Source organism: Scyliorhinus canicula, chromosome 18, assembly GCF_902713615.1.
Source record: "Scyliorhinus canicula chromosome 18, sScyCan1.1, whole genome shotgun sequence".
NCBI classification, from domain to species: Eukaryota; Metazoa; Chordata; class Chondrichthyes; order Carcharhiniformes; family Scyliorhinidae; genus Scyliorhinus; species Scyliorhinus canicula.
This window is the reverse complement of record NC_052163.1, coordinates 90,462,543-90,475,868: the sequence shown is the minus strand read 5'-3', so window position 1 is coordinate 90,475,868 and position 13,326 is coordinate 90,462,543. Positions and strand designations below refer to the sequence as shown.

Genomic DNA, 13,326 nt, shown 5'->3' with positions numbered 1-13,326 from the left:
AGAGAGTTTAATGCATAGCTGAAAGATTGGTGTGGAAGAAATGGGTTTTGTTTCATGGTGCACCAGTACTGGGGAAAATGGGAGATGCACCACTGAGATAGTTGTCACCTGAACAGTGCTTGGGACAGTGTTCTGACAAGTCGTGTAACTAGGACAGATAGGGGGGCTTTAAACCAAATAGTGAGGGTGAGGGATCGTGTGAGGAAGGGTGTGGCAAAGAGAGAGAACAAAGCAAAAGAGCAAGGTAGCAATAAAGGAATTGACAATCCGAGTTTGGCAGGAACAGACAGAATGTGCAACAGCAGATCAGGCTAGAGGTTGTCAAGATAATAAAAAAAAGAAAGGTTTAACGCACTTTGTCTGAATGCATGCAGCATTTGTAACAGGATATATGGACTGACGGTACAAGTAGAATTAAACATGTATGAGCTAATTGCCATTACAGAATGTGGCTGCAGGGTGACGAAGGCTGGCACTAAATATTCAAAGATATTCAACATTTAGGATGGATAGGCAAAAAGGAAACGGATGTGGGGTAGCACTGTTAATGAAGGATGAGATTAGTACATTAGTGAGCGGGGATCTTCGGTCTGAAGATCCTTTGTGTGGAATTAAGAAACAGCAAGGAGCAGCAAACATTAGTAAGAGGTGCTTATAAACATCAGTGGTAGTGCAGGGCATGGTATAAATTAGCAAATTAGAGAGTCAGTAACAAGGGCAATATAGTAATCATGGGAGACTTCAATTTAGATATAGATTGGGTAAACCTAATTGGCACTATTGGTTTGGTGACTGAATTTCTCGAATGTATTCAAAATGGTTTTCTGGAGCAGTATGTTGAGAAAGCAATTAGAGGACGATTATTTTAGATCTAACATTTGCAGCGAGAAAGGGCTGCTTAATAATATTTGTTGTAATACGGCCTTTAGGGAAGAGTGACCATAATATGGCAGAATTGTGCATATAAAAGTTTAAAAATGATGCCTAGCTCAATCCAAAATTTGGGTCTTAAATCTAAACAAAGGAAACTACAAAGGTAAGAGGAGCAAATTGGCTCTGTTAGGTTGGGAAATTACTTTAAAAGGTATGACAGTAGACAAGCAATGGCTAGCAGTTAAAGAATTAATACATGGTTTACATTCCTTTGAAGCACAAAAACCCAACCGGAAAGGTGATCTGACCATGCCTAACAAAATAAGTTAAAGATTGCTTTAGATCAAAATAAGAGGCTTATGTAGCTGCCAAAACAAAAGTAGTAAGCCCGAGGATTGGGAATGTTTTAGAATTCAGTAAAGGAGGACCCGAAACTGATAACAAACAAGAAAATAAAACATGAAAGTAAACTAGCAAGAAACATAAAAGCAGACCGTAAAAACTTCTACAAAGAATGTAAAAAGCAAAAGATTACCAAAGACAAATATGGGCCCTCTGTGGGCAGGGAGAGGATAATTTATGATGCAGAATGAGGAAAAGACAGAAATTAAACAAATACTTTGTCTCTGTCGGGTGCAAAGAAAATTCCTAAGAATACTACAGAACCAAGGCACTCCCGTCAATGATGAAAGTAATTAGTATTAGTTACAAAAGTAATAATAGGAGAAATTAATGGGACTGAAAGCTGATAAATCTACTGGAACTGATCATTTACATCCCAGAGCGTTGAAAGAGGTGGCTATAGAGATAGTGAATGCATTGGTGCTCAACTTCCAGAAATTCTAAAGATTCTGGAACGGTTCCTGCAGACTGGAAGATAACAACTGCAAACCCCACTAATTAAGAAATGAGGGAGAGTGAAAACAAAGAACTACAGAGCTATAGTAGAAAAAATGCTTGAATCTATTATAAAGGATGTGATAACTGGATACTTAGAAAATAATGGTAGATCGGGCAGAATCAACGTGGAGTTCTGAGTGGGAAATCATGTTTGACAAACCTGTTGGGAATTTGTCTGAAGATGTAACTAGCAGATTAGATAAAAGGGAATTAGTGGATGTGGTCAGGAAGTAAAGTTAAAGCACATTGAGATTGCGATATTTCTCTGGCATGGATTGAGGATTTGTTAATGGACAGAAAACAGAGAGTAGGAATAAACAGGCCATTCTCAGTTTGACAGGCTCTGAATAGTGGGATACCACAAGGATTAGTGCTGGGGTCTAAACTATTCACAATCTATTGGGTTGCATGGTGGCACAGTGGTTAGCACTGCTGCCTTACAGCACCAGGGGCCCAGGTTCGTTTTCCCACCTTGGGTCACTGTCTGTGTGGAGTTTGAATGCTCTCCCTGTGTCTGTGTGGGTTTCCTCAGAGTACTCCGATTTCCTCCCACATCAAAAATGTGCAGGTTATGTGTAATGACCATGCTAAATTGCTCCTTAGTGTCCAAAAGGTTAGGTGGGGTTATTGGGTTACGGGATAGGGTGGGTCATGGGCCCAGGTAAGTTTTGAGGGATCGGTGCAGACTCGATGGGCTTAATGGCCTCCTTCTGCATTGTCGTAATTCTATATCAATGAATTGGGTACCAGGATCAAATATAATATTTCCACAATATAACACAAAACTAGGTGGGAATGTAAGTTGTAAGGAGGATGCAAGAAGGTTTTGAGGCTAAGTGAGTGAGCAAGTACATGGAATATATTGTGAAAAATGTGAAGTTATTCACTTAGGTAGGAAAAACAGAAATGCAGAGTATTTCTTGAATAATGAGAAATTGAAGAGTTGATGGCCAAAGAGACCTGGATATCCTTGTTCATGAGTCACTGAAGGCTAACATGCAGATGCAGCAAGGAATTAGGAAGTCAAACGGTATGTTGGCCACAGGATTTGAATATAGGAGTAAAGATGGCTTGTTGCAATTGTGTAGAGCCTTGGCGAGACTACAGCTGGAGTATCTTGTATTGATTTTGTCTCCTTAATCAAGGAACGATATACTTGCCACAGAGGGTGCACAACAAGGGTTCACCAAACTGATCTCTGGAGTGGCCGGACTGTCCTTTGAGAAAAGATTGAGGACACTCGGCCATTATTCTCTACAGTTTAGAAGAATGAGGGGTGGTCTCGTTGAAGCATACAACATTCTTACAGAGTATGGAAGGGCAGACACAAGGAAGATGTTCCCCTGGCTGATGGGGCATAGAACCAGGGTGCACTATCTCAGAATAAGCGGTAGGAATTACTTCACTCAAAGGATGGTGAATCTTTAGCCTTCTCTACCCCAGGTGGTGTGCTGGCTTGATCATTGAGTATATTCAAGACAGAGACTGATAGATTTCTAGATACTAAAAGGGATCGTGCGGGAAAATCCCTTGAGGTAGAAGATCAGCAATTTGAATATCAGAGCAAGCTCTAGGGACTGAATGGCTATTCCTGCTCCTATTTCCTTTTTTTTACTGTTGGCCTGTATGGAAATGTTTAGGAGAACAAGGCAGAAAGGTCAGAATGAGAGTGGGGCTGAGAATTAAAATGACTGGCAGCCAGAAGCTCAGGGTCACGCTGACAAATTAACGGACATGTTCGGCAAAGCGGAAACTGCACAGTGAGCAGTGAATTAGGTTACACTGAACTGACAGAAGTATCAGTAAATCACTGTTTCAAATGGCAGAAATGTTTGGGACACTGGGCATCTCCTGCACTTTCATGGGAAGGTGCTGTGGGAAGGACACGGGTTGTTGGGGGTAATTGAGGAGTGGACCAGGGCGCCGCAGAGTGAACCTCTTCGGAATGCTGAATGGGGAGGGAAAGATGTGTCTAGTGATGTAACCACTCGGGAGGTGGTAGAAATGGTGGAGGATTATGCACTGAACACGGGAGGTTGATGGGCTGTAAGGTGAGGATGAGGGGAACCCGATCGCAGTTCTGAGTCTGATAGGGTAAGAAGAAAAGAATGATAGGGAAATGGAAGCGACATAACCAAAGGCTTTGGTGGAGGAGCATCATCAATGGAGTACGAAAGGTACATCAGAGACACGTCGTAGGAGGTGGCATTGTTCAAACGCATACAGCAGATACAGAAAATCTGAAAGAATGGAATAGAGTCCTTACAGAGAGCGGGTGTCGGTAGAATCATAGAATCCCTACAGAAGGGAGCTTTTCGGCCCACTGAGTCTGCACTGCTCTTATGAAAGAGCACCCTACCCAGACACACACTCCAGCTCCTATTCCTGTAACCTCACCTAACTGTGGGACTGTGGGAGGAAACCGGAGCACCCTGAGGAAACACACGCAGACACGGGAGAAACTCCACAGTCACCCAAGGCCAGAATTGAACCTGGGTCCTTGGGGCTGTGAGGCAGCAGTGCTAACCACTGTGCCACGTGACACCCCCGTAGGAGCCCATGTGTTTATTGTAAATGTTGGTTGAAAGCCTATCCCCCAAAAATGGAGACAGAGAAGTCGGGAAAGGAAGGAAAGAGTTGGAAGTAGACCATGAGAAAGTGAGGGAAATGTGGAAACTGGAAGCAAACTTGAAGAAACCTTCTAATTTGGGTCAAGAGCAGGAAATGCCACTGAGAAAAATCACCGAAGTATTGGGAAAAGACGGAGGTGACTTCTAAAACTGAAACAAAGAATGCTCCATATATCCCATGAAAAGGCCGGTGTTGCTGGGACTCAAAAAATGTCCCACAGAGGCAGCTTTTTATTTGGATGAAGTGAGTGCTATCAAAGGACAAGCTGTTCAATCTTGCTTTTAATTTTGGAAATATCTTTTCCTCAAGGGAACTGGGGTTAGTCACCCAAAATGGAACAAAGAACAATTCACCAAAAAAAATACTACCCTCAGTGGAACAGATGCACATTCAGCTGGTAGAAAGGGACAGGACTGGGCTTAACTGCGATGCATTTTGTAGTCAGGTAGTTTACCAATACTAACCCATGCAAATAAGAACATGGCTTGGGTGATCTAACGGAGGAGGCATCACACCTATTCAGCTATACCTCAGTCAAGAGTACAAGATCATAATAAAAACGAAATACTGCAGATGCTGGAAATCTGAAACAAAAACAGAAAATGTTGGGAAATACTCAGCAGGCCAGGCAGCATCTGTGGTGAGAAACAGAGTTAACCTTTTAGATTGATGACCTTTTATCAGTTCCGTCTTTGACCCGAGATGTTAAACCGGTTTCCCTCCGAAGGTGCTGCTCAAGAAGCTCAGCTCTTCAGGGCTGAAAGGGGGAAGAAGTCTGGGAAAAGAATGGTAAGCTTTACCTCTTCTTCGACCGCAGAGGCAGAGTCCTTGTCAGAAAGTCGTATTCGACATGGAAAAGCTCGGAGAATTGTCAGCACTGTCAAAACACACACAACGATCAGTGGGGAACTGTACTCTAAAGGAGGGTAGAACAGGATATTACAGATTAGAGCATCAATTCTAGTAGAATTGGGCCCTTTTACCTACAGCTCCACAGACTTTGGACAATAGAAAGAAAATCCAGAATGGGGGAAGACAGCAAGAGAATCGACGGAAAAAAGACAGGTGGAAAAAGCGAGAGAAGAGCACAGCATTTTTAAAAAATATTTTTAAACAGAACTGTGGATTTGATTGAACTCTCACTCTGTGTCATTCTTGACTATGAAACAAAGTAGATTAATGATTCATATTAGGCTTTTCCTCACTAGTTGTTTACTCAATTCACCCATTAGGGATCTGTATCAAAGACAAGAAGACCTGTTCTTAAGGAGGCATTACTGTTGCACCCCAAGGTTACACTATTCTGCAAGAAACGTTAGGGCTGCATGACTCACCTCCCATAGAAATATCGTACTTAAAAAATACATTGTTGGAGCAAACAATGCCACTGAATCTGCAAGGTTTTCCAGCCAGACTGGAATGTGCAGCACCAGCTTTTGGAAATTGCCAGGAGCTTAAATAAAGACATTAATAAAAGCTGATGCAGGGCAGCATGGTGGCGCAGTGGGTTAGCCCTGCTGCCTCACGGCGCCGAGGTCCCAGTTTCGATCCCAGCTCTGGGCCACTGTCCATGTGGAGTTAGCACATTCTCCCTGTGTTTGCATGGGTTTCGCTCCCACAACCCAAAGGTGTGCAGGATAGGTGAATTGGCCATGATAAATTGCCCCTTAATTGGAAAAAATTAATTGGGTACTCTAAAATTAGAAAAAAATAAATAAATAAAAGCTGATGCAGTAGATGTCATATACTTGGAATTTCAAAATTATTTTGACGGAATGTGAGCATCACTGGCAAGGGCAGCATTTTTGTCCTTGAACTGAGTGGCTTTCTGGGCTATTTCAGCAGGTAGTTAAGAGTCAAGCACATTGCTGCAGGGTTGGAGTCACATGTGAGCCAGACCAGGTAAAGATGGCAGATTTCTTTCCCTAAAGGACATGAGCGAACCAGATGGGTTTTTACAACAATCAATGAGAATTTCATTAGCAGCGTTATTGATAGACTAGTTTTCAATTTCAATTTCACCCAGATGCCATAGTGGGATTTGAACTCGGCCGGGATTCGTGGGGGGGGGGGGGGGCTTTCCGGAGGGCTAGGGCGACTGGTGGTGGCGTCACATTTGGTGGATCGGGTCTGTGCACGGCTGGTGCCATTTTGTATGGCGCAACCGCCGCAGGTTGTTGCCATGCACATCTGCGGCCAGGGATCTGGCCATTCTCCGTCCGTTTTTGGGGCAGGAGCCTGGAGTTTCAATCCGGCGCCACTGCTAGCCCCTCACCGGTCCCGGAATCGGTGAGGGTTCGGCGCCGATTTTAGAGTCATAAAACGCCCGCGAATTCTCCATTCCAGCCAGCACTTAGCCACAGAAATGGAGAATCCAGCCCCATAACTACAAGGCAGTGACTAATAAATCCAATCGGGAAATAAAGAAATAATTTTTTTTTGTTTTAAACTTTTTTAAAAAAAATCTAGAATACCCAATTAATTTTTTCCAATTAAGGGACAATTTTAGCGTGGCCAATCCACCTAACTGGCTCATCTTTGGGTTGTGGGGGTGAAACCCACGCAAACACGGGGAGAATGTGCAAACTCCACATGGACAGTGACCCAGAGCCAGGATCAAACCTGGGACCTCAGCGCCGTGAGGCTGCAGGGCTAACCCACTGCGCCACCGTGCTGCCCTTAAAACTTAGGAAGTGGTTGTGGCAAACAGTTTAGATGATTTCAAGATGAAACTAGATGAGTACATGAGAGAAAAGGGAATAGAAAGATATGCTGAAAAGCGTAGGTAAAGCAGAAGGCTCATAAGAGTACATCAGCTCAGACTAGTTGTATCAAAATGGCTGTCTAAATAATTCTATGTAAAACATTCAAAAGAGAATTAAATGGATAGATTTTATAATTTTGTGAAACTGTTTCTTTAATTCTGTTGTTACACCCAAGTGTTCACTCCACGCAACATCATATCTTAAAATGATTTATCAAACTCTACGTATATATATGGATGAAATACAAGATTCTTACACTGTGTGCTCGTGTCCCATCTCCCTCCGAGGTAGCCCACCACCTCACTGGTGGTCAGGTGGCAATGAAAATCCTAAAGGACAAAAAAAAGCTTTCAGAAATAGGAATAACGAAGGATATGGCTCAGTATCCGAGTGCACCTGCTCAATTTAATTAGGGTCTGCGAGTAAATCCTATTCTGCATTATTTGCAATTTCAGTTCTAAAATTATTGTAGAAAGCATCCAAAATTAATTTCTCTGTCACAAACTTTTCTTTTCTCTCTTACCTTCTAGTTATTGCTCTCCCAAATTTTCCCCTCTTGATCCTCATGAACTGTGACTGCAGCAAGAACTTGCGTTTACACTGCAGCCCCGTCGTGTAATGGAACATTCAGAGTACTTTACAAAAGGGAGAGGAGTGGATTAAGAAATGGTCCCCAAAAGGTAATAAGAGGTTTCGAAGAGAATGACTAAAAAATAACACGGTGAATGATTTAGGGACAGTTGCTATAGTGTCAGATAAGTTAGTCTCCGATGGTGCAGTGGAGGGAGGGCAGATGAGTAGTAATTCAACCAGGAGTCCAATGTGTAGCTGGAACACGCAGCTAGAAACTGTTCAGATAAGGTGGGGTGAGACCATTGTGGAATTTGGAGAGATGTCGGGTTCAATGCGTTCCTTCTCCTCTCGGAATCCTCACTATTGCTACATAATTGTACCAGCTCCAACTTTCCTTCCTTCGCAGAACTACAAAATATTAAGAGCTTATAGTTTTTGGCAAGAGGAGAACTCTTTTTTTCAGAAAACATTTTATTGAGGCATTTATAATTGTAACAGTTTAACATTAACATTCTAAACAACATAACGGTCTGACACATGAAAATCTCCCACAGTAACATACCCAACTTCCCCCCACCCTAACACCTAGCTACCCATATAGGAGATTCCCTGTGGGCAGCACGGTGGCGCAGTGCGTTAGCCCTGCAGCCTCACGGCACCGAGGTCCCAGGTTCGATCCCGGCTCTGGGTCACTGTCCGTGTCGAGTTTGTACATTCTCCCAGTGTTTGCGTGGGTTTCGCGTCCACAACCCAAAGATGTGCAGGTTAGGTGGATTGGCCACGCTAAATTGCCCTGTAACTGGAAAAAATGAATTGGGTGCACTAAATAAAAAAAATATATTAGATTCCCTGCCTTTATTCTCCACCTCCCCGCCCTGCATCCCCCTCCCCTCCCCTTCTGCTGACGTCAGTTTTTCTTAAAGAAGTCGATGAACGGCTGCCATCTCCAAGCAAACCGCTGTATTGAACCCCTTAAAGCAAACTTAATCTTCTCTAGCCTGAGAAACCTTGCCATGTCACTGACCCACACCCCCAACTTTGGAGGCTCCGAGTCCCTCCATCCCAGCAAAATCCGTCTCCGGGCCACCAGTGAGGCAAAGGCCAAAACGTCGGCCTCTCTCTCCTCCTGGGCTTCCGGATCTTCCTACACTCCAAATATTGCCACCTCTGGACTCAGAGTCACCCTCCCTTCCAGTACCTCTGACATGACATCTGAGAATCCCTGCCAGAATCCCCTCAGCTTCGGACACACCCACAACATATGACCCACAACATATGTACATGATTCGCCGGACTTCCCCCGCACCTTCTACACCAGTCCTCTACCTCCTCAAAAAACCTACTCATCTGGGCCACAGTCATATGAGCCCTGTGGACCACCTTGAACTGGATCAGGCTAAGCCTGGCACATGACGAGCATGCATCGACTCTTTTCAGGGCCTTCTCCCATAGACCGACTTCCAACTCTCTCCCCCCCACCCCCCACTTCCTCTTCACCTCCCCGATTGGGACCCCTTCCCACTCCATCAATTCCTTATATATTTCCGAGACCATCCCCTCCCCCTGTTTTGACATCGCCTTATCCTGTAGTCCCCTGAGAGGGAGACGAGGGAAGTTTGGAATCTGCCTCCGGACAAAGTGGGTGCAGGTACCTAAATCTGTTCCCACACGGTAACTCAAACTCCTCCTCTAGTTCCTCCAGGTTCGGGAACCCCTCCCAAATCTCTTAATCCCTGCCCGCTGCCACCTCCGAAAGCCCCCATCCAGCCCCCCCCCCGGAGCGAACGTGATTGTCACAGATCGGTGACCACACCGACGCCCCCTCCACTCACATATGCTTCCTCCTTTGCCCCCACACTCTCAGGGCTGCCACTATCACTGGGCTTGTGGAGTACCGGGCCGACAAGAATGGAAGAGGTGCCGATAACTGCGCCTCCAGACTCGTGCCCTTACAAGATGCCGCCTCTACCCGCTCCCACGCCGATCCCTCCCCCACTACCTAACAATCAAAATATTAGCCGCCCAGTAGTAATTAATAAAGTTCGGAAGGGCCAAGCGCCCCTCCCCGCTACCCCGCTCAAGGAGGACCTTCTTCACCCTCGGAACTTTCGCAGCCCATATAAAACCCGAGATCGCCGCATTCATTTTCTTAAAAAATGCCTTGGGGATAAAGATTGGGAGACACTGAAACACAAACAGCAATCTTGGGAGGACTGTAATTTTCAGTCTGTACCCTCCCCGCCAACGAAAGCTGGAGCACGTCCCACCTGCAGAAGTCTCCTTTCAATTCCTCAATCACCCTGCCCAAATTTAGTTTATGAAGCTGACCCCACTCCCTTGCCACCAGAATCCCCAGATAAGAAGAGAACTCTATATGTTGATTGGTTAGACTGGCATTGATCGAGTCTTAGCTCCCTCAGTCAAGGAACGGTGGATAGCGCAGATCAAGGAGGTGGGTTGCGTAAAGAAAATATAAAACATTTATTCCAAGTATTTACATCCATGTCACTTGAACACTCACCACTAGCAGCAGCACATTGCTTGATATTGCGACATTAAAGGGCTGGAATTTGTTCACTGACGTGAATGACGTCAGTTCGACAAGTGTATGAGGATCCCTGCGGCAGGAGGAAGGAAACAAGTCAGTACATCACTCCCAACACTCCTCTGCATTCACAATGGTGGCACCCAACTTCAGCAAAACCGTAAATTTGGGAACTGAAGTGCATTGTTGGGAGTACAGCACGTGGAATTTACGTGCATCGGGCCTTTATGAAGAAAGATAAGATTGCATTTATTACATGTCTTTCATGGGCTCACGGCGAATCAGCAGATTTTACAAACTATTATACAATGGAAAGTTGCCGCTGCTATAACGTAGGAAACGCAGCTTGCAATTTGGCACAGCAAAGAGATAATGATCAAGTAATCTATTTTGTTGACATTGATTCAGGAACAACCACGAGCTTAGACACCAGGAAGATCTCCCTTGTTCTTCTTCCAATATTATCATAGGATCTTTGACCTCGAAGAGAATAGACAGGTCCTCAGTTTAAAGTCACATCCGTAAAACAGCCGAGGCTGAATTGGATGTCCTGGCAAGGTAGCACAGTGGTTAACACTGTTGCTTCTCAGCACTAGGGACCAGGGTTTGATTCCCTTCTTGGGTCACTGTCTTTGCAGAGTCTGCACGTTCTCCCTGTGTCTCCATGGGTTTCCTCTGGGTGCTCCGGTTGACTCCCATAAGTCCCAAGAGACGTGCTTAATAGTTCATAGAATTTACAGTGCAGTAGGAGGCCATTCGGCCCATCGAATCTGCACCAGCTCTTGGAAAGAGTACCCTACTCAAGCCCACACCTCTACCCATTACCCAGTAACCCCTCCCAACACTAAGGGCAATTTTGGACACCAAGGACAATTTAGCATGGCCAATCCACCTAACCTGCACATCTTTGGACTGTGGGAGGGAACTGGACTGTGGGAGCACCCGGAGGAAACCCACACACACACGGGGGAACATGCAGACTCCGCATAGACAGTGACCTAAGCCGGGAATCGAACCTGGGACCTTGGAGCTGTGAAGCAATTGTGCTAACCACAATGCTACCATGCTGCCCCAAACCGTGCTTATTAGGTGAATTGAACATTCTGAATTCCCCTCAGTGTACCCAAACAGCCACTGGAGTACGGCGACTAGGGGATTTTCACAGTAACTTCATTGCAGTGTTAATGTAAGCCTACTTGTGCAGCAGAAACATCTCTCATTACATTGAGCACAAAACAGGATAAAGATTTATATGATTAATTCTAGGCATTGCCAATAGGTCAGAAGTGTTTATGTCCCTGAGCTGTATAAGAGTAGGAAGCTCACAGGCTCTCAAACTGGAATGCATTTATACATCTCATGCGGGCAGTGGTACGGATGTAACACACCTGACTAATGAAAGGGAAAAGGTACCAGAATTTCTGCTCCATTTGCTGGAAAGTACATTATGGTCAGAGAGTGAATGCAGGAAATTGGAGAACCTTGGCTATGGCACTGTGCACAGATGCAAACTCCTTCCTCCCCGACTCCTCCTTTTGAGACAGAATGTTCTGCAGTTATAGCAGCTCCCAGTCTTAAACCTTTCTGGTTTCCCCACCTCCCTTTCCACGCTTTAAAAAGTTTCTTTAGTCAAACTACCTCTTTGAACCCTTCTGAAAAGTTCCATGCCCACTTTGTTTCTCCTCTGTACAGCACCTTGGGGTGTTTTTTAATGTTGGAGGCATTATACAGACTCAGGAATCTAATAATTTGGTTATGGTACCAAGAGCCACAACGGAATTGTATCCTCGAGACTCGAGCCTTCAGGATGTAAATATCAATCGTGGCACTAATTATCTAATCATCGGCAAACTAGCTAAGAGGTCAGATCGCTAAGAGGTTAAATATACCTACCGTCCTGAGTCTCTGCTGCCGATCACAGAGTACTGAACAGGACCCAAGTCTTTGCTGCCAGCTTTCTTTACGTCGTGTCCATTGTCTTAAGGGTGAGAGAACATAACTCAATTAAGATTAAAGTGCAAATGACGTTCCAATAATATATATCGTTATAATCTCATTATCCCCGTTTGCATGGTGATACAGCAGCAACGTCGTTCGAGTGATTGAGAGCCACTTCACCAGTTAGTTTGCCACCTTCAACGTACAGTGACTATTTCTGAAGGACGTTGGCTGGAGCAGGTCAGAAAAAGGGTCAAACTGAAGGATAAAGGGTCAAACTGAAGGATAAAGGGTCAAACTGAAGGATAAAGGGCAGTCTGTGCCACACAGTTGCACCCAACCGTCACCAAGGCTACCAATAGTGCAAAAGGTGCACCTCAACGAGGTCTGATCAATGCTACCAGGCTAACACCCACTGCATCAGAAAGCATTTCATGGGAGCAACATTCCCCTAAAACAAAGAGAGTATATTCTGCACAAAACCAGCAGGCCATGCAGCATTGAGCAGATGTGTGTTCAAATAGGATATTCACATCAGCTTGTCTCACACGGTGAATCCAAAACATAAAACCTTACAAAGACTGACCGGCCATTTTCATAATTTTCCTTTTACCTCTGTCCCTGTAATAGATACAAGTGTAGGCCAAGAATCCACCTTTAGACGGTTTGGGTTCGGGGAGGGATTGGTGGATTGGATCAAATTATTATATCAGGCCCCGAGGGCCAGCGTCAGGACCAACAGAGAAGTGTCAGAGTACTTTAGGTTGTACCGAGGGACCAGGCAGGGCTGCCCACTCTCCCCGCTGCTGTTTGCGCTGGCCATAGAGCCGCTGGCGATTGCGCTGAGAGCCGCAGAGGGTTGGAAGGGGATGGTGAGGGGCGGGGTTGAACACAGGGTTTCTCTTTATGCAGACGACCTGCTCCTGTACGTGTCGGACCCAGTGGCCGGGATGGGAACTATACTAGGAATGCTGAGGGAGTTCGGCCAGTTCTCAGGATACAAATTAAATACGGTCAAGAGTGAAATGTTTGTGGTCCAGGCAAGGGGCCAGGAGAACAGATTGAGAGGGCTACCGTTTAGGCTAGTTGAGGAAAATTTCC

General features: G+C 45.1%; 1 protein-coding gene across 1 annotated transcript in view; it reads right to left on the bottom strand.

The window, feature by feature from the left end:
* mpnd (MPN domain containing) overlaps positions 1 to 13,326 on the bottom strand; it is a 49,940-nt gene that overhangs the window by 17,955 nt on the left and 18,659 nt on the right. The window contains exons 5-8 of the mRNA XM_038777339.1: positions 12,181 to 12,265; positions 10,264 to 10,360; positions 7,426 to 7,498; positions 5,205 to 5,281 (exon numbers count right to left, since the gene is read on the bottom strand). Coding sequence (XP_038633267.1) covers positions 5,205 to 5,281; positions 7,426 to 7,498; positions 10,264 to 10,360; positions 12,181 to 12,265 — 332 coding nt within the window. The remainder of the gene's footprint in view (positions 1 to 5,204; positions 5,282 to 7,425; positions 7,499 to 10,263; positions 10,361 to 12,180; positions 12,266 to 13,326) is intronic.